The sequence below is a fragment of the Chiroxiphia lanceolata genome, chromosome 10 (genome assembly GCF_009829145.1).
Source record: "Chiroxiphia lanceolata isolate bChiLan1 chromosome 10, bChiLan1.pri, whole genome shotgun sequence".
NCBI classification, from domain to species: Eukaryota; Metazoa; Chordata; class Aves; order Passeriformes; family Pipridae; genus Chiroxiphia; species Chiroxiphia lanceolata.
This window is the reverse complement of record NC_045646.1, coordinates 3,503,197-3,527,544: the sequence shown is the minus strand read 5'-3', so window position 1 is coordinate 3,527,544 and position 24,348 is coordinate 3,503,197. Positions and strand designations below refer to the sequence as shown.

The window sequence follows — 24,348 nt, the reverse complement described above, 5'->3', positions numbered from 1 at the left end:
TCTTCTCTAGAGAAGTATCTCTCCCCCCTACAGAGGTGCTAAATAAGCAATATTTCCTCATATTTGTAAGCAATTCTGGTAAAAGTTCTTTAAAAGATGATATGTTGGCATTCTGGCTCTAAAATTGGACTGTGATCTGCATTGCTTTCTGTGTCTTACTCTTTTAGAGATGGGAAATAGTTGAACTATTTCTAGCAGGGCTATGGGAAACGATTTGGTATTGCTGTTAAAGCTAATCATTATTCACATATAAACTGCCCCTTTACTGTTTCTCATATCCAATTTTTGGAAGAAAATATTGATGATGACACCGAAATAACTTGGCAAGGCTTTGAAGAAGCTCTGCAGAGCTATTACAGGGATAAATTGCAGAACTGAGGTGCACTCAGTAACCATGTCAAGGGAATGTCAAGAGATAAAGTTCAGTGGAGGATTTCTCAGTTTCAATCTTTCCAGGGAGTTTGTGCATGTTATTGCAACCAAATTCATCTTAGACATGCTATGTCCTGATTCCTGTTTTCTGTCGTTCCAGAATGGAAAGAAACTGAGATGCTGCAGTTGTGAAAATGGAAGGAAAAGGTTATTAACCATTCCAAAGGACAGAATTTCTCAGTTGAGTTTAGGTAAATGCTGCCCTAAAACAGCCAAGTTAATACTCGCTGTATTAACAGCAAGTCGTGGGAAGGCAGCAAATCTCCAAAGGGCTACATGGAAAGCAGCACTGAGAAACTTGGGATATGAGGAAAGCAAAGCAGTGCTGTGAGTCTGAGGGAGAGAAGAATGGATGCAAGGTGAGTTCAGACTCACATCTGTATAACCTTGGGCATTTAAAAATGTGTCATCACAGATCAGTAACTGGGGAGGAGAAGCAAAGCAAATTCAGCTCAGCCTTCCATAAAAACCCAGCTGCCATTCCCTGTGTACCCAGAAAGGATCCATCTGTTTGGATACAGTACTGACATGGAAATGTTCAGGTTGATGCTACATCTCATGCTGGAAAAAAAGCCCTTTTCTGCGCTGAACATGATGGCAAACTCCCCTCTCCAATGGATATCCCTGTGCTCATCCTGCCATCCTGCTCTTCACACCCATTCCCTGCTGAAAACCTTGTTGTAAAAGCCTTTCAGATCCAGGCTCCTCTGAGGTTTGGGCACAAGACACCATTTTCACTTATGATGGGGGAGCTTTTGAGTGAAAGGGAAGGAAGATCCTGGGCAGAGGTGGAATTTCAGAGTGCTAAAACTTCAGGGCAATGCTTCTCACCCCAACCTCACCCTGTGATCAGTGAGGAACTCTCTGTCTTCTTCAGTAGAATATCTGCACACAAACAAGAATTATGTTTTCTCTTTCCTACAGTTTGGGGGGGGGGGGGTAAAAGCCATTTCTACTTTTAAAACTTGCAAATGCCTCAATGCATTAACACTCTTTTATGTGAAAAGCAAAGACTGTCTGCAGATCCGGACAAACAAATCATTAGACAAAGGAAAATGGTTGTGTTGTCTTTGGCTGTGAAACAGCAACTGAATGGTTAAGTTTATTTATAATTTCTTAAGCCTTTTTAGCACATCTATAACTTAATTTGCCTTGTACAGACACAAGCAAAGGCTGCTGTTTCCCTTCTTCTGATATTTTCTTTTATTTTCTTAGGGCTTTGCCATTAAAGCCACTTTAATCTTTGCAGATAAGTCTTCAGGTTTTCAATTTTTTTTCTCTCTGAAGACTCCAGCTGCCTTAAGTCTTTCCATTTCATGATGTTTTAATATTTTAGACAATTTGAAGCCCTATTTTTAAATGGATATCATTAAGATTAGGCTCTAATAAGTGCTAATCTTTCCCTCCAACCAGGGAGTAAAGCCTATCTTAAACCTGAATGGCTTAAGACGAGTTCATTTTTTAACCTTACAAAGTGAACAAATAAAACACTACCCAGCAGCTGCATTCAGGGGAAGCACTGAACATAATCCCTTCCATTTATTACTGCAAAATGTTTTTCTTTGTAGGTATCAACCTGCTTTACCTTCAGACGTGGAGGCTGCAGGTTTTAGACCCACCTGAAACTCGGATGTGAAACCTGAAACTCACCTGATCTCACAAAAAACTTGAAACTTGGCTCCATTTTTGGATATTTTTGGTTGGATTTTGGGGGAAGCAGGGCTGAGAAAAGGCCCTGTGTGCTTTTGCTTCAAGGCACATAAGCACAAATTAATGGCCTGGTCTCCACAGCACTCCTCAAGGTGAACAATACCTCTCTTAATCAGGTAAACTTTGATGGTTTGAGGTTTGTGCTTAGCTGAACCCAAGATTTGTAACCAAACAAGGAGCTCTGACTGAGTAAGGAAACCCCTACTTATGAAAAATACTAAAAAAGTACCAAATATGACAATTTTCATGTGTTGTTCTGGGAAGTGGGAAAGATGGTTTTGACAGGAAATCAAACCCTGCTTGGGTTTGTCTTCCCAATGGACTTAACCAGCCCTCTCCTCTCCAGCAAAAGGGATTAAGCTGTTCAGGGGTTGCCCTGTATTTAAATAGCTTTAATGCTCCAGCCCATCTTAAATGGGATCTGCTGTGACTAAAGGAATAACATCTGATTGGTAGCTTTCATTCCATACATGTATCTGCAGCCAAAAATAGTGGGGGAAGAAGGAAGGCAAAGTTCTTGCTGTATTGACAAAATGGAGCAAATAATTCACTCCTAATAAGTAACACAATCTCCTCTTGAGGACTAAAAATATCCTGCTTTTATTGAAAGTGTATTAGTGGCCATGGTAAGTCATCAGGTAAGTAAAATGATGTTGCTTCTATTTTTTTCCTGGTTATAACAATAAGCTGTTTCAGACCAAATTAAAAGTCCATTTCCTGCAAATACTGGTTTATGAGATTTTAGAACTGGCTTTTGGTAAACGGTCATGGAAGTGGAATTTGAACTGCATGACTATTTGTGGAAAGTGATTAAAGGCAGCTTGGGAAAAAATGAAATTATATCTCCTGATCCTTCTTCATTTCCAGTATTAACATAACTCACAGCTCTGCAACCTCAGGAAGCTTGAAATCTCGATCTGGAACCTCACCCAAAGCTTGAGAGAAATTTAAGGGATTGCAAATCAAAGTCAGCCTTGGTCACTCAGTCACCTCTGTGCTCAGCTGCTCCAACTGGAGCTTTAAATACAGAGTTTCAAGAACAGTTAAAAATATTTTAATGTGGATGACAAACCCCACAAAGCTCATAAATCTGGTTTCCTTGTTGTCAGGAGCAGCATGAGAACAAAGGAAGAGAAGAGCAACAGGAAGAGCCTTAAGAAACACAGAAGGTTTATAACTTATAGCACAACTCCACCAGATGGATTTGAGTTGAATTTCAGTTGTTATTTTCCTTATAAACTTTGCATTTACTTTTGATAAAAGTGACTTTGGTAGAAATTAGGCATGTACTCGGTTATTTTGTGTGCTCTACACTTGTAAAAAGCTGATTGCAAAAGTAGGAAATTATGTTTATGAAAATGAGATCTATGTAAATAAAATAAAAAGACAGAACTGAAGACCAGAGGAGACATGAAATGGCTGCAAGTTAAATAATCTAATTATAAATATGCCACCATCAACTCCTGCATGACTTCATCTCCCATGTATGTAAATCTAATGGGCCAAACCTCAACAAAACAGGCTCTTGACACTCTTCCAGCTGAAGCACTTGATCCAAAGCTCACAAAGTCACTTTGGATCATTTAAGTTTTGGAAGCTGAATGCCAGTTTTTGTGCAGAAAATTATTTTCCATCTAAACCTGCATTTTTCCTAGTGGAAACTTTGTAATTAAAACTAGTCTGGAGTATTGTAACATAATTTATTTAGAATAATATATTACTTCTACATTCTTTAAAAATGACAGGTATGTATCCCATGCACAATGAGGTGCCTTTCAGTAAGGCACTATTACAGAATATTAAAAATTATATTCATGTGGCTACTAAGAACGTGGTTTTCCAACAGGAAAGAACATGTTTAAAAACTACAAAACAATACTCCAAATAAGGTCCAGAATACAGAATATTTTCAGATTGATACACAGTATGCAAACTCTAGTTCCTTCTCAAGATCAAAAAAATCCATAAATCCATATGTGTTTCCACAGGCTCTCCTGCCTGTCAGGGTAAAATCTTGAAAACTGTACTGTAACCAGGATGATGAAGGAAAATTACTGCCAGACCGATTATACAGTCAAGAAAAACGGTGTAAGTTATTTTTTGCCTCCTAGCTTGCATACATATGGGACAAATGCAAATTTGCCAAATGAAATACAGCTTAGAGTGCATAAATTTCAAACAGATAATACTTTGTACTTATTAAAGCTTGGCTTGGATCACAGAGAGCTTTTTCCTGAAATGCCACCCTTTTTTGTGAAGATTGTTTTTCCCTAAAGCAGCATCAATTATAAACAATGGTGTAGCCACCAAAACTGGGAGGACAAGACTCGAAGCAGATAAAGTGAAACAATCTGACTGATAAAAACTTTAATCCTGCCATGCACTCCAGGTATCCTTTGAGGGGATGGTATGGGAGTTGTTGTTTATTGGCAGATACATAAATACCTCGCCCAGAAGAGCCAAGATGTGTGCACAGATCTACAACTGCACATATTCACAGGGTGGGCATAAAAAGAGCTTTTCTGAAAAATTAAACATCACAAGGAGCCCTGCGTAGCTCTGGGGTCCTGAGCACTAACTAAAGGTTTGTGTGGATAATGGCATAACTGGTATGAAAAGCTATTTGAAGCCTCCTTGCACTCAGTGAGGTTGATTTAGATTTAGCTGCTTAAAGCAGGGCACTAAATCAGCAGGGAGAGTATATTGGTTCTTCCAGAGACGAAATTGTGAATAAATAATAAGTTAGAATGAAAACAGAAGAGCCTGGATTCAAAGATAAAGAGAGGTGTGTTTTGCAGCGCTTTGGGAATAAAGGTTGAAAAGGGATGGAAGTGGCTTATAAAAAGGAGGGAGAGACTTTTTCTAAGGGCAGATAGTGACAGGAGAAGGGGCAACGCTTTTAAACTGAAAGAAGGCAGGTTTAGATTAGATGTCAGGAATAAATTCTTTACTCAGGTGGTGGGGAGACCCTGGCACAGGTTGCCCAGAGAAGCTGTGGATGCCCCATCCCTGGATGTGTCCAAGGCCAGGTTGGACGGGGCTTGGAGCAACCTGGGCTGGTGGAAGGTGTCCCTGCCCACGGCAGGGGGTTGGAACTAGATAAGCTTTAAGGTTTCTTAGAACCCAAACCATTCTGGGATTCTGTGGTTCTACGAAATCCTTGAATTGCTTACAGGGAGGATGGGCAGTAAAATCTGAGGTCATTCCCCCTTTCCATGCTTTCCTAGGCATCCCCTACCACTTCTGCTGTGGGGAGCGCACTTCATGGAAGCAGCAGTGTGAGAGCACCAACCACGTATTTTTGTTTTCACTGGATAAAATCCTTTGCACTTATTGTGGGGAAAAAAACCCCATGTAAATAAAGCATGTCCTGAAAACTCAGGGTGTGGAAGTGCTGTGTGTTGCTGTGTCTCAGGGTTTGGGGGGGGTCTTACTCCTGGTGGTGTGTGTGATGGAGCAGCACTGAGCCTGCTGGAGGCACAGGGACTTTAAGGATCAGCTTTTCAAGACAGTGAGTGAAAAGCTGAGCTTTGTCCAGGGTGGGAGCACCAAGGGCTCAGCTTTGCTCTCCCTCAGTGATGGAGCTCTTGGGCCATCATGGAGATGCTGCTGGGCTTGAAATAACAGAGCAGCCCCTAGACACCTGAGGGACTGAGCTCACAGGAGGCATTGTGGGCCCCGGGATTAAATTTTTTACTTATGAGGAACAGCTGAGGGACCTGGGTGTGTTTAATCTGGAGGAGGCTAAAGAGGAACCTCATCGCTCTCCACAATTACCAGAGAGCAGGTTGTGCTCAGGTGACGGCAGATCTCTTCTGCTATGCCTGTAGTGAGAGGACGGAGGAAAAGGCCTTAAGCTGAGGCAGGAAAGATTCACATTTTAGGTGTTAGATAAAATATTTTCCCTGTTGGGGTGGTCAGGCTTGGCATGGGTTGCCCAGGGAGGCGTTGGAGTCACCATCCTTGGGGGTGTCCCTGAGGAGCTGGATCTGGCGCTGGGTGACGCGCTTTAGGGGTTACAGTGGAGGTGCTGAGTGGATGGTTGGACTGGATGATCTTAAGGGTCTCTTCCAACCCTGGCAATCCCACGAGTCCACACATTTAGCCGAATGCGGGCACGGCACTGACGGGCTCGCTGCGGTCCCAGAGGGCGGCGGTGGCCGTTCCCCTCAGCCCCGTACGGAATAGTCTCTCCCGTGTCCCACCCCCGCGGCGCCGAATGGGCTCTCCCGCGGCCCGCGCTGCCATGGCAACGGCGGCGGCCGCGGGGCCGGGGTTGGGACCGGGACCGGGATCGGGATCAGGACGGGGATCAACCCCTCGGGACTGATCCCTCAGCGCCGGCGGGGGGGTCCTGGCGGTTCCCCTCAGGGGACCCTCAGCCAGCACGTCCCGCCCCGGCGCTGCCGCCCCCACCAAGGGCTGAAGGAGCGCCTGGGACAGGTGGAAGTGCCCCCGGATTGTGCCCGGGAGTGCCCTGACCGCCCACAGCTGGAATTTGTGTTCCCCCCAGCCTCGCTGCTCTTCATTCTCCCCCTCACAGCTCTGTAGTCTTAGGTTACAGTTCTGGGCACTTCACTTCTTCCCTGCGCTTCCCACCTTTCATCAGTCTCGGAAAACTGAGCCTCGGTACCGAAACAAAAACTCCAACCCCACCGCTTTGCTGCAGGGCTCTTAGGTCTTGATTTTCTGCCTGCCCCTGTGCACTCTCTCTGTTTCCCTAGAGCTGAGTTTTCCGCCCGGACCGACTGCTCTGCACCCACTAGAGCTTGAGAGAAGCTTTAAAGGCAAGTAGTGACTCTGCTCCGTTTATTCAATAAATTTATTATTTATAGCCCCACCTGCTGCTCCCCCTGCTCTGCTTCCTCTGGGCAGATTGTGCAGCTCACAGAGCACTTACTGTAGCTGTACAATGTGGATAAGGAGGCATTTATCTCCAGAAACATACTCGGTAATGTGTTTTTTTCTTTTTTAGTAGGCTGCTTGGAGACACAGAGACCGTTCTCACGTCTTCTGTGTTTGAAGTTTTTTAAAATACAAGTTGAAACCAGAGTTCTTGGTTAAGCAGTGAAGATTCACCACTCCTGGAAATAGGTGTTGGCTTTTCACAGTCGTCAAGACAATACGTCTTTCCAAAGTGGGGTGAAATTTCAAACTGTGGGAAGATAACTTAGGGAAAGTGTCCTTTAGCTGTTCTAATCTGGGTTTCATGGTCTGACTTTGTGCGTGTTGTATGGCATTAGACATAGAAATGAATAATTGATTTAAAAAGCTTTTGTACTGGTTGGTGTCACAGATATTGGGGCATGGAGGATATGAATTTATCCTGAGAGACTGATATTCCATTGGCATACCTGACTGCTGGATTTAGGCTGGCAGATTAACAAGGCAATCAAAGTTTGATTGGTGGGGGTTTTTTCTTTCCTTTTTTTTTCTTTAATATCATTCTTTTTCCTTTTTTTAATTTTTTTAATTTTATTTTAACTAGTTAGTGAAACGTTAAATGTCTGGAAGAACCACAAGTCTGAGCATCTCAGTTGTTGTAATTAACAGCAAATGGGTGGGGAGCAATGACAGACAAATTCTTTATTTCACTTAGAATTCTTCTTCAAAGGAAAGAGTTAGGTTTGAATTATTGGTAAGTGGATAGGACTCAGTGTAGCATGAAATCCGTGTTCATGGTTACAATAATTGGATGTGAGCTATTACATATACTGTAGTATCCCTTCGGATTTTATGGGTTTATTGATGTGAGAAAGCTGTTGGAATTTAGTCTGCTCTAGTTAAACTCTTGCAGTTTGAAATAAACTGCACCCATCTTCAGCTGTCTTTGAGTTATAAACCCATCTTTAAATTGATTAGGAAGAAACGTGAGCTAAGCTGAGATACAGGGTGTGTGGAATTTGGGTTCATTTAGCTATGCAGGCTTTAAAGTTAAATTTCATTTAGCCAAAACACCACTGTTTGTTTTGTTCAGTGGCACTCTATATCCATTAGCACAGAGGAACCTGCTAGAATGATGAAATTTGAGTACAGGGTGTATAGAAGAGCAGGCAGAAAGGATGTGGCTAATTAATGCTTGATTTATTTATGTTGCTGAGTTGCTTTACTGTTTGCCTCACTGGCAAATTGTGTTATCTATTAGTGAGCGAAAAAGGATTCATTAAACAAAAAGCAGACAGGAAAAAAAGGAATTCCTGCCTGTATTTAAATTATGAGCCTGTTTCTGAGGAGTTTGGGGTTGCCTTTGCTGTAATTCCCTGTCAGTCCTGAGCACCTATCTCATGGATACTTCAGGATGTCTTACAAGCTATGTCCCCATGAGGTTTGTTTAATGGTTTGACTGTTACAATCTCAGTGTTTAACAGCTGTTCTTAAAAAAATAAGCTTATACTCTAATAGCTATTAAATAAATTCATGTCTATCCCCTGTTACTTTCAACTTGAGACTTCTTTTTTCCACCCAGTATTACAGTGTTCCTGAAAAAAAAGAGGGCCTTTTATCTCTGATATTGTCACACAATACCTCTGATATTTAACTCTGCTATTATCACAACTTCTAACTTACCTCTTTAAAATATTCCACTGGAAGCAAATGTTTAAAGTTAATAAAAGAATACAATTTATGTGAGTTAACTACTTTTCCCCCCATCAGCTTGCTAAGATGGCCTCTTTTATTTTTTTTTTTACTAGTTTTTACCTCTTTTTTCTTTGCCTTTTTTTTATAATTTTACCTCTTTTTTTTTTTTAATATTTTTTTACTATTAAATATCCCTTGGGCTCCCTCAAACCCAGTGTTCCCTCCTTCTGTCCAGCTGCTCTAGTCCTGCTAGCACACATTTGCCAGAGAGGAACTTTCTCCTATTCAAAGTTAATAAAATCTTGTTTTACCTTAGAAGGTAATAAAAGAACAATTGTTTTGACGTGATGTTAGGATTGAGTGGTTTGGGTTTTTCTGACACAATAAGAAACATATTTGGTGCACACAATTTGTCAGCAGTGAAACGTCATTGTTTCAGGTTCTGTGGCACCAGTTTGGACTGTTCATCTGTGCTGGATGAACTTGCTTTTTGGAAGAGTATTTTACAATGTGGGAAAAAAATGTATTTGAAATATCATTGTCTTAAAATCTTGAGAGTAGGGACTAACTCTGCTCTGGGAGTTATTGTATTCCTTTGTATCAATTTGTACATGACAGAAGGAATTTATCTTCCCAAGTCAGTTGAGATGCTTTGACTTCATAGCCATTGGTACAATTTTCTCCTTCTTTGTACTTTCTATGGGTCTCATTCAGTTTTATTGTTTTATTTAATATTAAACTGCTTGCATTGAACTTTAGGGAATTGCCCAAATGAAAGACACGAAAATCTTTTCCCTGGTATCATAAAAGTAATAAAAAGGTGGGGGTTTTTTTCCAGTTAAATTTAATTTAGAGTTGCTCTAGGATTTTATTGGTACTTCATATAAACAAGTTCTGTGCTTCATTTTTCTCACCTATACGTGAATATTTTTTGATGTTTAATGAGTTTTTTACTGTTTTAATTTCAATCAAATTCCCATTTCAACAGGTTTCTGACAGTAAATTATTGAAATTCTCTTTTTCAGAAGAAGTTATACTGGGTATCATGAATATCAATGATTTTGTGATACTCCCAGGCTCAAAAACTGGAACCTCAGTGAGATTAAAAACAAAGTAAGTGCATTCTGTCTGATTGGGATTGAGATGTGTTGTGTTAACTTTTAATAAGTTTTAATGCAACATTAATAGAAGAGCTTATTTGTGCCACTGCAATAAGAATCATGATGTGTTTCTTTTCTAGCATTTTCCCTATGCTTTTGTCCTTAACCTTTTCATAGGCTTTAATCTATTTTCTGCTCGAGTTAAAGGTTTTATAACTCTGTATATCTAATGTGTAATACAAACAATACTAAAGAAGTCACTGGGATGGTTGATTTTAATATAATTAAACAACAAACCTTTCTGAGCACACAGCTGTATGACTTTTGTGTTGGCCACTCTAAAGCTCATTTTGGAGTAGCCCTGTCACTGTCACGCCCCTTTTCCAGAACTGTTTTCAGTCTTGATGGGAGACAGAAAAGTGTTGTTTTTTTGGTTTTTGGTTTGTTTTTTTTTTCTGCTTTAAACTTCTTCAGGTGCCTCACTCCCCTGTAATTTCTGATGAATATTTTGCTGCTTTAACTCCTCCAGAACCATCAGAGAATTGCAGCTGGAGAAAGAGCAGTTAGAGACAGAAAACAGAGAGATGGAGAAGAAATTGCGGCAACTCCAGTCAAACATGAGCAGAGAAAAAGAAGAGAGAAAGTAGGTGGAATTTCTGTATGGAAAAATGGAATCCAGTGAGATGCTCCCTCCACACCTCCCCCTGCCCCAGATGGGTTCTCCTGCAAAGTTTGGAATTCACTAAAGTGTTCAGTCTCTCCAATTTCTCTTCCCAATGATAAACTTGCTTCCCTATGGCTTTGTTACTTTTAAAGTCACATGTGACATTTGATCCCTTTTCCCCCCTTTTTTCCCCTCTCCCTTTTCTGCTCTCTGACTGGATTTGTCCTCTTAATTTTAAAGCAGGAGACAGAGAGTAGTTTCTCTTGCACTATTTTAGTCTTATTTCTGCAGTTTCTCGGGAGGATTCTGTTCTTAACATTGCTTTGATCCGGTTTTTCACGTGCCTGTGTAGCTTCAGAGCTGCATCTCCTGTATGATGGGAAACAAGGCTTGGAAAGGAAGCACAATGGAATGAAGCAAATGCTGGGGTGGAAGTTTGAATCTCTCTGACTCACTCTGAATGTTGGCAAATCCCTGCAACATCTGCTTCCATTTCTTTGTGTTCCTGCCTGATGTGCTGTTCCTGACTTATTAAAAGGTGCTGCATTTTAGCAGTGCTGGATGAAAGCCCTGGAGTAAGTTGGGACAAGAAGACTTATCTAAGGTGTACTTCTGTTTTTATTCTTCTAAAACCAACCTGGGATTTTCTTACATTTAAAAGCTTAGACCAATTTCAAAATCAGTTCTTTCTTATACATTTGATATATTTACTGCTGTTAACATAGATGAGAAGCAGGGTGCAATGTGGAGGAGGTGTTTGTGTTTTGGGGAATTGATTATCCTCTAGAGAAGTATTTTATTTTTGTGATCCTCTGTTCATATTTAAAAACCTGAAGGAAAACCTATATGTTTCTCTTGCTTACAGAAGTCATAATTTTTGAGTTTTTTCTTGCTCTTGGTTCATAGGAAATTAAGTCCTTATCACTGGAAATCTGGACAGGCAGGACCAATGACAATCCAAGCCCGAGTTTTGTCACAAAGTAAAGAAAACTGGAAAAAGGTATTAAAGTACATTTGCAAGTAAAGCTATTTAAAACAAAGCAAGGTTTAAAATGAGATTTATGTTGCAGAACATGGGAATTTTAAATACTATAAAAATAATAAGAGGTTAAGCACCTTCTGAGTAAAATCCCTCATTGTTTATTTTCCATGCCAAGCTTATGGTTCCCTTTGAGCTGGAGGAACATCAAGTTCTGTTGGGTGATCTGTTGTGTTCTTAATTGTGATAGGCAGCAAATTATCATTGCTTCTACAGGTTTAATATTGTAAGAATTGAAAAATGTGATTTCTTTTTAATATTCACTCAATAGGGTATTTTCCCTTATTTCCTTTTGAAATAGGCAAGGACAATTTTGCTGACACTCTTAAAAAATATTCAGGGTAAGGCAGACATTTGGAAATGGTAAAAGCTGGTCAAATTTGTAAGTAGCTGAAGACTGAACCTTGTAGGGAGTGTTATCACTTCCAACTGTAATAAGCTGGTCTTAATATTTTATTCTTTAGTGAAATAAGTGTATTTTAATAGCTTAGGCTTTTGTCCTTGAGGCTCTGTACATCATGGAAGCAGGTATTAGGTGTGTCTGTCAGCAAAAAATGTTCACAAGTGCTGGTAAAATCCCAGTTGTGGTAACAGAGCTTATGTTCTTCACTTGTTCTGTGAAAAATCTGTAGGGGATCCCGAAATCCAAACTAATTCAGCTTAGAGATGCTTCCTCTTTGCTTTAGCAGGCACGGATGTGTCTGCAGAGGCACAAATTGGCCTGAGTGGGACTTGAAAAGAAAGTTTTCTCTCCTGCTTTTTTTCTGGCAGCCGTGCTGTGTGTGCTGGGTTGAAATGAGAGCTGTTAATTAACACAGACCACTTGGAACTGGCTGAAACAAAGCTTGGATAAGTCTGGAGAGAAAAACCAGACAATGACAACTTCAGACTGAGCCGTCACAGTTGCTGTTTGAAGCCTTTTGAAGCAGCAGCAGTTTGGCAAGAAGGTCCTCTCAGCCAACACACTCAATTCCAGTAAAATGAAAAGGTTTTCTTTAACCCGCCTCCTTCTCTTTCCTCTTCTCTGAGATGAGTAACTCAAAGCTGTTGCTGCTTCAAAAGACTTCAGATTTCAGCTCTGGTGGCTGAGATGGGGCAGAATGTTCTGAAGGGTAAAATTAAAGCAAGGGGTGAGTGAGGGCCAGTGAGGATTCAGTGTGGACTCTGCAGGGAAAAAGTGAGGAGCAGTGATGAAAATCATTAATTATTGGGATGCTGAATCATGGAAGGGTCATGAGGAGAAGCAGAGTGAAAACAGGCTGAGACCTCCCCCCTCAAACAGGGGTAGGTGTGAGTGCAGGTTGTATGTGCAGAGGACATCACTGGTTGACATCTGAGTTTAGGTCACTGTGGTTATGCAAGTTCTGCAGTTATGGAATGTTCTGGAGAACATTCCTGGCTGGGCAAACAAGGACAACATCATTTCATGGCTGGGGAGGGAAAATGGTCCCAGCCTTCAGAGCTGTCATGAGCAATACATGGAGTTTTTTCTTCATATACATACCTGGCTGCTTTCCTAGAACCAGCAACATTTTCATTCTATTCTATCAAAAGTTACTCATTTATTTTCATTAACATCTTAAATATATGTGTATATGTTCTTCCATATAGGTTTCTTCAGGAAAAGTGAAGTTGCAAATACTCAAAGACCAGATGCAAGGTAAAGACATCTTTCTTAACAAAATAAAATTTCATGATTTTCTGGTAGATCGTCTATTCTTGGAGGTTGCTGCAATTAAACCATAAAGAAATCAGAGACTGGGATACTGGATTAGGTTGGTTTTTTAATTGTTTGTTTTTTTCCAGAGCCAGTGAAGGAACAATTTAAGCCTGAAATGGAAAATGCTGTAGCACATAAGAACTCTGAAGTAGAGAGGGTTGCATGTGGACTATCTGAAATTAAGAGTGTGCTGCTGGTAAGTGAATGGTTTAAAAATTACTCTCCAGCAACACAATATAATATGCTTATAAGTTTTTTGTGGCAGTATGGAGACAGACATTTATTATACATTGTTATATGTTGTAAAATGAATTGCCTTGGGTTTGTCCAGGCTGAGGTGCCAGCCAAACTTCAAAAGAGGAGAAAACTACTTAAACATTTGAGATTAATTTGATCCTACATTAGTTAATTATCTTCTTTTTCTGGAATTGAAATCATAGTAAGAGTTTTTCTCATCTGTTTCCTAAAATACATTGGTGATACCCACATAGGCTTTGTCTCTGTGATAACTGTTTATTGCCCATAAGGGAGGTTTTATGCACTGATCTCCCTAAATGCAGGGAAACAAATGATTTTATTACCACAACTGTGACCAGTTCTTTTAACTGGCAACAGCTAAAGAATTCCTTTAAGCTGTATTTTTATTAATTTACACAGCATGTGAACGTGACTGAAGAAGATTCTTGAGTAAAGAACACCCCCCTGTGATTAAAATAAGACATATGGTTACAGGCAAATAGGGCAGAATTGAGTGGCCCATGAATATTTTGTAGCTTTAAATACTTTGATAGGGACCAGAGCACGTGCTGAACTGTGGCTGCTTTCCAAGCTGGCACTTGCTATATTAGAGTGGAAATTATTGTTATCAAGTATGAGGTGATTTATATTTAATAAATTTTGCCTTCCAGAAAGTATAAATAAGAAACCTGGCCTCCAAAGTGTGGTGTAGCTTCATGCTATTTGATTTTTGAGGTAACTTTTGTTAATAGAGTAGTTCCACTCTTCAATAAGAAAATAAAAAGTATCACCTCCCTTAGAAAGATTCCCCCTCCCCGGCCTGTGGGGTCATGCTGTGATTTATTTCCATTGCTTTTATGGCAAATTAAACCCGTTGGAGCTGCTAACACTCAAACCAGATGGAACAGATACTTTGTGTGTGTCTTTTAATGGCTTTCCTTACCAAAAACAGGTTCCTGTGGATTTCAAATTCCTACCATCAGAGCCAGCGGGATTTTGCTGCTTTAATTTTTTTTTTTTTTTAATGCGCTCTCCTCAATTTCATTACTGCTCACCCAATAATGAGTAAATACCCCAAGTATTTACTGGGTGATGCCCAAGCGCGTGGTTTGGTTTCTCCCAGGGGGTTTCCAAGGAGCGCTCCCGGGAGCGGGGCTGCAGTTCCAGGGATGTGCGCCAGGCGGAGCTGCGGCCCCGCGGGACGCCCCGAGCGCGGCTGCGGCTGCAGCGCCGGCATCCAGGAGCGCTCCCACCTCCCGGAGGGATGGGGGGGATAAATGGGGCTGGAAATCCTGACTTTCATGACGAACAGAGCGATGATTTGCTCACCCCGCGTTAGGTGAAGCCCTGCGTTCTTTCGGGTGCTTCTTGCCGATCCCAGGAACCCCAGGAACAGGGATTCACACAGTAAACTCTGAGCCGTGCCCCTTCCTCCTTGCAGCGCGAGGATCGGAGGGAAGTGCGAAAGAAAACAAGGAACAGCTTTGTAGGGTGGTTCGTGTGTCTGCAGGCTCAGGGTGACTCACAGGGACCGTTTACTGTGCAACCAGCAGCTGCAGAGTCGCTGGGTCGATCATGGCATAGAGATGTGGTGTGAGCACGTTCTGCTTCTGTAGAGGCTGCTCTGACTCTTTCTCATTGCTCTTTCTGCCTGTGCTTTTGCTGCTTTTTGTGGTAAGAACGTGTGCTCTGCTTTGGGATTGTATAGGCAAAGGATCTTTCCTTCTGGTCTCTGTGTGAATGAACTTAAAATATTTCTTGGTTTTGCTTGATAATCGTTCAAGAGTTGCTCGTCAGAACTTTCCACGGTAGTTTTATTTGTTCTAATGAAGGTTGCAAATCAGCAAAATCCCAGTGTAATACTTGTTATTCTTTTGTAGCTGTTTTCAGTCAGTCTCATCTAGTTCTTTAAAGTTTGGACTTCCCTGAGCTGCTTTTTTAATGTATGAGCTGGTGTTCCAGTTACTCCTTTGGATCATTTTCCTCTTACTGACCTTTACAGCTGTGCTCCTGTCTGCTGTGAAGCTTCAATGAGTAGAACTTCATTAATAAAGTACATAGCTCATAAATTAGTTTAAATGAGATGTGGTGCATAAAATGCTTCATTTAATCTGTCCTGTCCATGGGATGTGAGCTCTCCATGGCTGTATATCCTGTGTATAGGATGTGGGCTGTCCATGGCCACTGCTCTCTGCTATTAGAAGCATTTAAAAGTGGTGGGTTTTTTGTGTGTCTGCTTATACAGATTTCTTAGTTTTTCTTATTTAGCTCTTGACAGAATATTCCAATTTAGTTGTGAGCAAGAGCACATAAAACCTGAGTGATCTTGAATTCCAGGGTAGTTTGGCTGAGCCCAGGAAACTGAGTGTTGCATTTCCACAGGGGACACTAAAAACATTGCTGGGGAGAGAATTGTCATCACCAGTGCTTTGTTAATTATGTCGTGGAACTCATTTAGGAGCCACCCTCAGAATCAACCTGTACAGGCCCTGAAAATGAGGATGAAGGATTATTGCTAAATGGCTCATATAACGAGGAAGAATCTGCAAAGTCTTTCCAGGAAGCTTTGCTTCAATGGAGGAAGGGGAATAGTGATCACAGGGAACAAGTACCAGCCAGTGAGGTGCCATCAGGTAGGATTTGTTCTGTTTTAATTGCATTTTAAATACATTAAGAACCAATTGGGTGAGTTGGCAGACTTTTGATTGGTGAAGGGAGATCTTCTGTTAGAATAATAAATGTTTTTTTCTCAGTTTTTCTCTCGGTGTTCCTTTATCAATAACAACAATCTCTGAAGGTTTGTTGTTTTTTTTTTTTTATCTTAATAACATGCAGGTTAATGTTTATCCCAATTTTTGTACTCAGCTGTGGCATTGACCAGATTTTTCAGCTCATGTCCCTTTCTCTGGCATTGTTTCTCACATGACACTTTAATATGAACTGCAGTGCTCAAGCATAAAGTCCCAGCTTTTAACTGAGGCAGGGAATGTGCAAAGCTCAGGATTTTGTGTGTTCTATCAAAGTACATTTCTTGCTTGCCTTCCACAGGCTCTTAATATTTCTTTGTCCCAATGAACAGCTGCAATCAGCTGAAGTGTGCATGGAAAAATGGGGAAAAAAATCCTCTTGTCTGACTGGATTTGTGCAAGCTGGTCTTGTTCCTCTAGTCTGTGGATGGTGTTTGTTCTCTCTGTATTTTTTGTACAAAAAAATATTATACTGACTTTTTTTTTTTTCCTTTCCTGTGATATGGTGGGATTTTTATCTGCTGGCCATTTAAATTTTGGAATTATGCAAAGACTCAGTGAGGGATAGACTACCAGTATGTTGTTCATTCAAGAATAATGTAGGTAAATAACAAGTTTATAAACTTGAACATCTGTATATTTTTTTTTTTTTTAATAATTCTAATAGAATCTGTGGGAATTTGTGAGGTCCAGACCAGCCTTCCTGTTCTGGAGGAACCTGTCCAAGTGGAATTCAAGAAGGATGGCCTGAGCTACATGGAGAAACTCTTACTTAAGAAATACAGAAGGTATTGAAAGGAAAAACTCAGAAATACTTCATAGCACTAACAAAAATCCCCTTGAAACTTCTAACATATTAGATACATTATCAAGAGTTAAGGGGAGTGTATACAGAGTGCTTTATTTGAATAAAATAACCATCATAGCCTGACTTGATGGTTTAATGGTTCAGAATTACTGCAGGGGGAGTATTTGGAGGGATTCTCTTTGCTCTCAGTTTACTGTAGAGTTTGAAGACTGATAATGATACTTGGTTGCTTGATTTTCTGGGGCATTTGCTACAGGAGTTTTATAGAGAAAGGGAAGCACAAGCATCAGGATGCCTTTAGAAATGTTGGAGGGTTATTTTGTTACTCACTGAGGTACAAGGTCATCTCAGGGAAATTAGGAATAATTAGCTGTTAATACAGCTGGAGTAAATAGTGGGGTGGGGGTTTTCCTTTTTTTTTTTTTTTTCTGTTTTAAGGACTATGATATTATATATATATAATGTAATTATGACTTTTTAAGATTGATTTCTTCTCCTTTTTCAGAACTCCTGTTGATCAAATTCCTGACAGTTGCATGGAAGATTTAAAGCCTGTGCAAACCCTGAGTGTCCATCAGGCTGAGACTGGAGGAGAAGGAGATGATGATGATGTGGATGACTTTTCAGGTGTAATAAATTTCTGTTTATTGAATCTAAATAATAATTATCTTTTTTTTTTCAATTTATTTTGCTCTGATTGCTGAACAACTATACACTTGGGAGGGTTCTGCTTAAAGTAACAATAATGAAAGGAGGAATTTGTGGTACTTTAACATAAATAAAAGTTTGCATTTTTATAAGTGTAATTCAAACAGGAAAAAAATAAATACATGAAATTAATTATATTTCATAGTTGAAGAGATGAAGAGATTATGGGCATCTCTTTTTAAAGTGGAAGAATCCAACACCACTTCTGAAAATCCAGAGTCAGAGTCCTCTTTGAAAATTGAGTTCCTTGATGATGTAAGTGTGTAATAAAGGAATTCCTGAATCTTCAGTCATCTGAAATGATTTTTTAAAATCTTGATAAGTTAAATATTTAAAAGATTTTAATAAATAATTTCCAATATGAAAAAAATATGGGTTTATCTTTTCCATACAAATGTGGAAAATTTATCTTTCCAAAAGTTCCCTGTATTTTTTCCTGTTCTGTCCAGGGACCTGCCCTGTATAGAAATTATACAAAGATGAAGTCTTTAAGCTTTTAATCACTTGAGTTACTTGACTTTTTCTTTAAATTTTAATCCATTGCTGAATATGGATGGTTTTTGTTTTTTATTTAGTCTCACAGCACAGACTTGGAAGAATCATCCAACTATTTGGTGGTGGAAACTGGGGCTGAGGGAATGAACCAACGAGGAAAAACTGAAGCTCTGGAACAGGGTGGAAGGTATCAGGAATGCAGAGATTCTGTGGAACAGAAAAGGAAATAATCCCATCTTCTGGTTTTGTTACATCCCTAAGAAAAGGGAGCTTTTCTTTGCAGTCAGTCACACTTTTATGAGTCATTGATACATTGTTTTAAAGCCAATACAGAATATTAATTGCCTGTAATTGGAGAGGCATCACTTTGAAATGTCTTCATTTGGTTCCTTTGATCACTCCAATGTCAACCCATGTAAGATACAGTTCTTTCCATGTGCTTGCCATGAATTCCAGGTAGAATTTCTCTTTTCTAAGCTCCAGCCTCAGCAGAAACAGGAACTCACATACAAAATCTGTCATTACTCAGTGTTGTGCTCTTTTAAGATGTTCTCACTTGACTAACTTTGTAATTCCAGACAAAAATAAGAGTCCTCACAATTAATGACACATGTGCAATTTGCTATATTTTATTCTTCTGGTCTTTTCTCCTTCCCTTTCAAAGCTGTTCAGCAGTTGCAGACCAGACCTTTGGCCAAGAGAAGGTGTATGAGAAAGTCTTCTTGTCATTTAACTTCCACAGCTGACACTCAGTGTTTTATACCTTTTTCCTCTTGACAGAAATCCTGTTTCTTCTCAAGAAATTTCTCAAGGTAAGTTTGGAAAGTTATTATTTGTACAATAAACCTAAATGTGTACAGTTTATCGTGCTCATGTAGGATGTGGGAGTCAACTATGATGGTTGTCTGAAAAATAATTAACATTAAATTATGTGCCCTTCTCTGAGCTATCAGGTCCCTTGATTACAATTTGATTTGCTCTGAGAGCAATATTGAAATGATGGGTATCACTGTGACAGAAATCTTGCTTCACTGAGCTTGTATTAGAGGGAGAAACCAAGCTAATATGAGTTGGATACTGAAAATAAACCCATTATAAAGCAGGTCATCTTCAAGTCAGTTTATCTGTATTAAATCTAATTTATAGCATGTGTGCTTTTGATGTATAAAAAACTTTTATGTAGCTAGGCTGAGAAACTGTATAAATGATTACCTGTTCTGCATGAAAGATCATCAGTGGTGTTTGAGTAATCCAATTGCATGTCAGGGAAATCACTGTGAAAATCTGACAGCTTTGTTTTGTGGCACTCTTGAGGAGTCCCACAGATCTTACTCCGTGTCCTAAAACTATGTAAAAAAATGTCACTTTTTTAATATTTAGAAATAACTTAGAATGTAAGGGTTATTCATTTCTTGTTCTTGCAAGTCCCAAACATTTGCTCCAGCACTTCAAGACCTGGCACTTGTTCTCTTTGTGTTGAGTTCAAGAAACTGCTCGTTTAACTCTTCAAATGGGGGAAAAAACCCAAACAAGAGCTGACTAATGAAATGTGATTTCTGTGCTTTTGTGGGCACAGGGTAAAAAATAAAATGCCTGTGTGTTGTATAAACAGAGAAATACAGCTTGCAGAATCATTCACAGCCTGATAGGATGAATTCCAAACCATTATACTGCTTTTAAAGACATTTTATGAAATTGCTGCTATTGCAGTTCTTTAATGGAGGTTTCACATTTGAGGGTCAAGAAGAAAACACAGTGGACTTGCAGGTTATAATTCATATTTCTGTTTAAAAAAATACCTATTTTTATGATTGTAGAAAAAATGGTTGTCTGCAGTCCTCTGGAAGGAAATGCAGTGCAAAAGGAGAGTATTAAACCAGAGACTGGGAGGTCACTGGGCTTCTGGGAAGCACTGGAGGAAATCTCCAACCCTACTGAATTAAAGAGCAACAAACACCTTGAGACAGAACTGCAGGAAACCAGGGGAGAGTCACAAGAACTGGGTAGTGTCTGTAACAATCACAGTTTGGGCTTGCCTGTCATTAAGAAATCTTCACCAGTAAGTTATGATGTCTAAATGTTAAATAGATAAATGATGTTGCTTAATCTCCTTTAGCAGGAGGCACCAGACCATGTTCCTGAATCAGCTGAGAGGTGGGGATGGTTGTGTGGTTGCCTTGCAATACTTGACCACTTCACCTTGTTCTCCTCTAGAAACTCCACCCCATAAGAGTAAAGTTTTAGTTAGAGGGCTGTCTCTGCCTGCCACATACGTAGGGGATGAAGGTCTCTCTGCTTCCCACTTTATATTGCCAAATTTCTGTTAGTGCTAAAAAAAGCAAAAGCAAGAACAGTCTGATCTCAGAGAGGGAAAAAAAAAAAGATGGTGTTGGGGAGAAGCAGCTCTTACCATGTTAAAATTGAGGTTACTTCACCTCTACTCAATGACCAAAAATTGTCGGTACTCTTGTCTGACTTAAATTCCTCACATGTTCTTTGGCTGACAGTAAAATTAAAAATGAAAAATCTTAGAAAAGGTTGGGACATAGATTTGAAGTCATTGTTAAACAGTGATTGCTCTCACTGAGGTACACAAAAGTGAAACCAAAGAAAAACTGCTTTTCATGTCCCCAGTGAAAGAACAGACTCAAACTCTCACAACATGAGAAGTTCTTTTAGGATTTTAAGGCGTATCTTGTACAAAAACATCATCTATATGAATTACAGCAGGCTGCCAAAATCATTCCAAGTCCTATAAAATAAGCATTTTATTAATCTAAACTTGCAAGGACAACTTGTGAAGTTTTCCTCTTTCCTTTCCTGTCTCTGCTGTCTCTGTGTTTTATTCAAGCTGCAGGATGTAGCCAGAAGACACAAATCTGTTGCCACGTGGTATCGGGGACTCGAAGGTTTCTTTGGTGCAGGTGCAAACCCCAGACAAGGAATTCTGACAGCACCTCCTTCCCTGTGTGCTGCCTCCAGCCCTAGGGACAGTAGCCTCCCTTTTCCAGGTACTGGTATGTGAATAAAATCCTCAAAAATACACATATTTATCCCTGTTGCTGTAAGACATCCTTCTCTCCATGTAACTTCCATCCAGTTTCCTTCTGGAAGTCATTCAGGGTTAAGTCATGCCAGCACACAGTGGACTTGTGGAAGGATAAAAGAAACTTGCTACCTTGAGGTAAATTAGATCAATCCAGTGCCATAGATTGATATAGATTTATGTAATTATTTCTATTCCCTGACAATTTGGCTCAAGGAGGTTCCTGTTGCTTTTAATGGTGTATAAGAAACAACATGTGAAATGGTGAACATTGTTAATTTGATCAAGTGTATCACTTGAAATTAGGCTTTCAGTGTGTTCTGTATGGGTAGAAAATTCGTTGCATGGCTTCTTTACATCACACACATTAAATGCAGCAAACATAGCACCAGTAGGTGCATATTAACACAAAACCTGCCAATAATTTCCTCTGCTAATTTTTTAATTTCAGGAGGTGGACAGTGGGTTTCTGAAAGGAGCTTAAGTGAGTATGCTGAGGACTCTGTAGTTCAAGGTGTCATGGAAAGGCAGTTGAACAGACCTTCCAATGGGTTCAGGGCTCAAAATAGAATTTCTCCTCACACAGGGGTGTGGAGGTCAGGTAAGGACCTACTTAGGGTCATTTTTCTTATGTAAAATGTAGACACACTGTGATGACTCTGTTGAATTTAGGTCATTTTTATATATTCATCTTATGTATTTTGGTACAATGGCTTGTATACATGGTATTGTTTTCATAAAAACGGGCTTTTGAGTTAAAATTTACCTATTTTCAATTATCACTACTAATTCTTTTTATTGTGCTTAGTTTCTACTTCCATTTCTACTCCATTACTCCCCTCTTAACTTGAGTATTTAGAGAATAAACTCTTTAGCACAAGTTTATGTACTACTTTGTGTTTGCAGTCTCTGGTGCAATATAGATGTGATCTAATAAAGGATTCCTTTGCTACTGAAGTAATTATGACATGAGCTAAAAGAAACAAGGGACCAAGAAATGTACAGCTACATCTGCACTTCTTTACCTTTCTCAATTTCAACTGTCTCCATCTCAAGAAATGTGGTTTACATTATGTCTCTCATCATAAGCAGCCAGTTTGGCATTTTAATTTAAATAATGCTGTGTGCAGGAATCAAAAGTGTCAATTTTGAATCCCAGAAAAATATTTGAAAGTGTCTATCTTTTATTCACGTTATCTTAAATTAAGAGAAGGAACCAAAGTTTTAAGCTTTCTGCACACAATCACAATGTCTCCCTTCCTCCAAATCTGTGGCATTGTGCATAATACTTAAATCATATATATTTCTTTTCTGAAAGATGCTTTTGAAGTATGAGGTGCTACTTTCCAATGTATTTATAACCTTTTTATTAACATCTATAAATTCATAATCTTCAGCAAAATCATTTTGTAGTGACAGTCTTCATCAGCTAGAGCTGTTTTGAGACATTTAATGGCAAGTTTTTGTTGCTACTCTGGGATTTTTTAAAAATTGATAGTGTAGATCCTGCATTTTTTGTTTATATTTGTTCCTAAAACATTTCAGATCCTGAAAATCATACCATCTCAACTTCTGAAGATGGAACCTCCTCCAGCAGAGACTTGGAGAACATCTATGGAAATACGACAGATTTCCATGAAAACCTGGAGCTAGAAGACCACGATACAGCTGATATTTTTGGGTAGGTTAAACTTGCTGAGTGTGTTTTTTATGATGTTTTAAAATGCTCAATATGCCAAAAATCATGTCAGAACTGAAATAAAACCAATCTCAACTTTCTAGTTGTTGCTTATTACAAATGTCAGCATTATCTGTGTTGTACCTTGGTGTCCTAAACCAGTTCTCAGGCAGCTCAGATCAAGAATAAAGGGATTTATTTTGTTGTTGAAACTCCAAATGATAAATTTTGGGATTGTGGGTTTTTTTAATGCATTAGCACTGAGATTTATAAAATAATCTCTTTAAAATCACCCGAATTCTTTAGTTTTAAGGTATTTTGAAAAGAGCAGTTGTGAGCAGGTCAACCCACCATTATCTGTGATAAACCTGTTATTTTGGACACTGAGGAGATGACTGGAAGTAGGGAAGTTCCCCAAAGTTCTGTGTCTCACTGGTTTCTTATATGATCTCAGAACTAGAAGGAGTCAGAGAGACTCTGTGAGGTTAATTACATGCCATGGAAATTTAGCTGATTCAGAGATTTATGACAAAAACCGAGGGCAAAAGTTGAATACAGCAGCTTGTACCCCGTGTGTGCTGGCAAAATCTCCTGCAAAAGCTATTTTTTTGCTTTTTGGTTCTACGTATGTGAACATTTGTCACTAAGGCTCAAAGCAGAGCAAGTTGAGGTGCTGAAAATCAATGTGATGTGTTTCTTTTAAGGGCCTGGGATGAAAGCCAAATGGATGAGGAGGAAATTCTGGAGGATAAGCAACAGGTTCTTGCATTGCAGTGAACACGGAAAGGACTCAATTCCTTCTCCATCTTTGTGTGTCACACCAAACCAAGAAGCAGAAGAGATGTTTTGAGTGCTGCTCAAGATATTATTTACTAAGGATTATCTTGTGAAGTTGTCAGTAAAACTCTTTAAAAATGTCTTGCTTTGGGTTTTTTTATTAGTCCGAAGAAACAACAGAATAAAAGAAAACTGGTCTTGTGCTTCTTTTTTTTTTTTTTTTTTTAGGATTGTTCTATTCTTTATCTTTTTTTATTCAATAAAAGTTTTCTTGCCCACAGATGGAATTTTGTGTCTCCAAATGCAGTTTTATGTTGCCAAGCTGAGAGGTGCCAAACAGGGATTATTATTATTAGTGGAGTTTTATGGAAATTATAGTTTTGAAATTACCTTAATGGTGTCTTTTGGCAACGTCTTTAGGGTGCTCAGGCACAGCAGCATTCTTAGCTTTAAAGTTCTTTTTCCCTTCATCATGTTCTGTTTGAATATGGCTGACACTTTTTCCTTTTATTAATTTCCTCCAGTCTGGTTTTCAAGGTGATTTTCAAAGCACCTTAAAAACTTCCTCTCCCTCTCTCAGTTTTAATAAAAAATAGCAGGGACAAAGA

The 24,348-nt window shown here is 39.4% G+C and overlaps 1 protein-coding gene across 5 annotated transcripts; it reads left to right on the top strand.

The window, feature by feature from the left end:
• Positions 1-6,401: 6,401 nt before the first annotated feature.
• On the top strand, positions 6,402-23,879 carry ZBBX (zinc finger B-box domain containing). 5 transcript variants are annotated; one of them, XM_032698463.1, is made up of 18 exons: positions 6,402-6,771; positions 6,867-6,929; positions 9,747-9,834; positions 10,351-10,464; positions 11,392-11,485; positions 13,136-13,184; positions 13,331-13,440; positions 15,940-16,114; positions 16,896-17,016; positions 17,542-17,663; positions 17,890-17,999; positions 18,320-18,426; positions 19,020-19,051; positions 20,057-20,298; positions 21,091-21,250; positions 21,737-21,886; positions 22,831-22,966; positions 23,668-23,879. In XM_032698463.1, the coding sequence occupies exons 3-18, from the start codon at positions 9,767-9,769 to the stop codon at positions 23,738-23,740; spliced, it is 1,863 nt and encodes a 620-aa protein (XP_032554354.1). In that variant the 5' UTR covers positions 6,402-6,771; positions 6,867-6,929; positions 9,747-9,766; the 3' UTR covers positions 23,741-23,879. The 5 variants fall into 5 exon arrangements, with proteins under 5 accessions (XP_032554354.1, XP_032554350.1, XP_032554353.1 ...); XM_032698459.1 differs by having other exon boundaries at positions 16,893-17,016; XM_032698462.1 differs by lacking the exons at positions 6,402-6,771; positions 6,867-6,929 and adding exons at positions 7,121-7,236; positions 7,439-7,548 and having other exon boundaries at positions 16,893-17,016.
• The last annotated feature ends 469 nt before the right edge of the window (positions 23,880-24,348 follow it).

Coding starts and splice junctions, on each gene's coding strand:
- ZBBX (XM_032698459.1), top strand. CDS start 9,767: ATGAATATCAATGATTTTGTGATACTCCCAGGCTCAAAAACTGGAACC. Junction 20,299..21,090: donor TCATTAAGAAATCTTCACCA/GTAAGTTATGAT, acceptor GTTTTATTCAAG/CTGCAGGATGTAGCCAGAAG. Junction 21,251..21,736: donor CAGTAGCCTCCCTTTTCCAG/GTACTGGTATGT, acceptor TTTTAATTTCAG/GAGGTGGACAGTGGGTTTCT.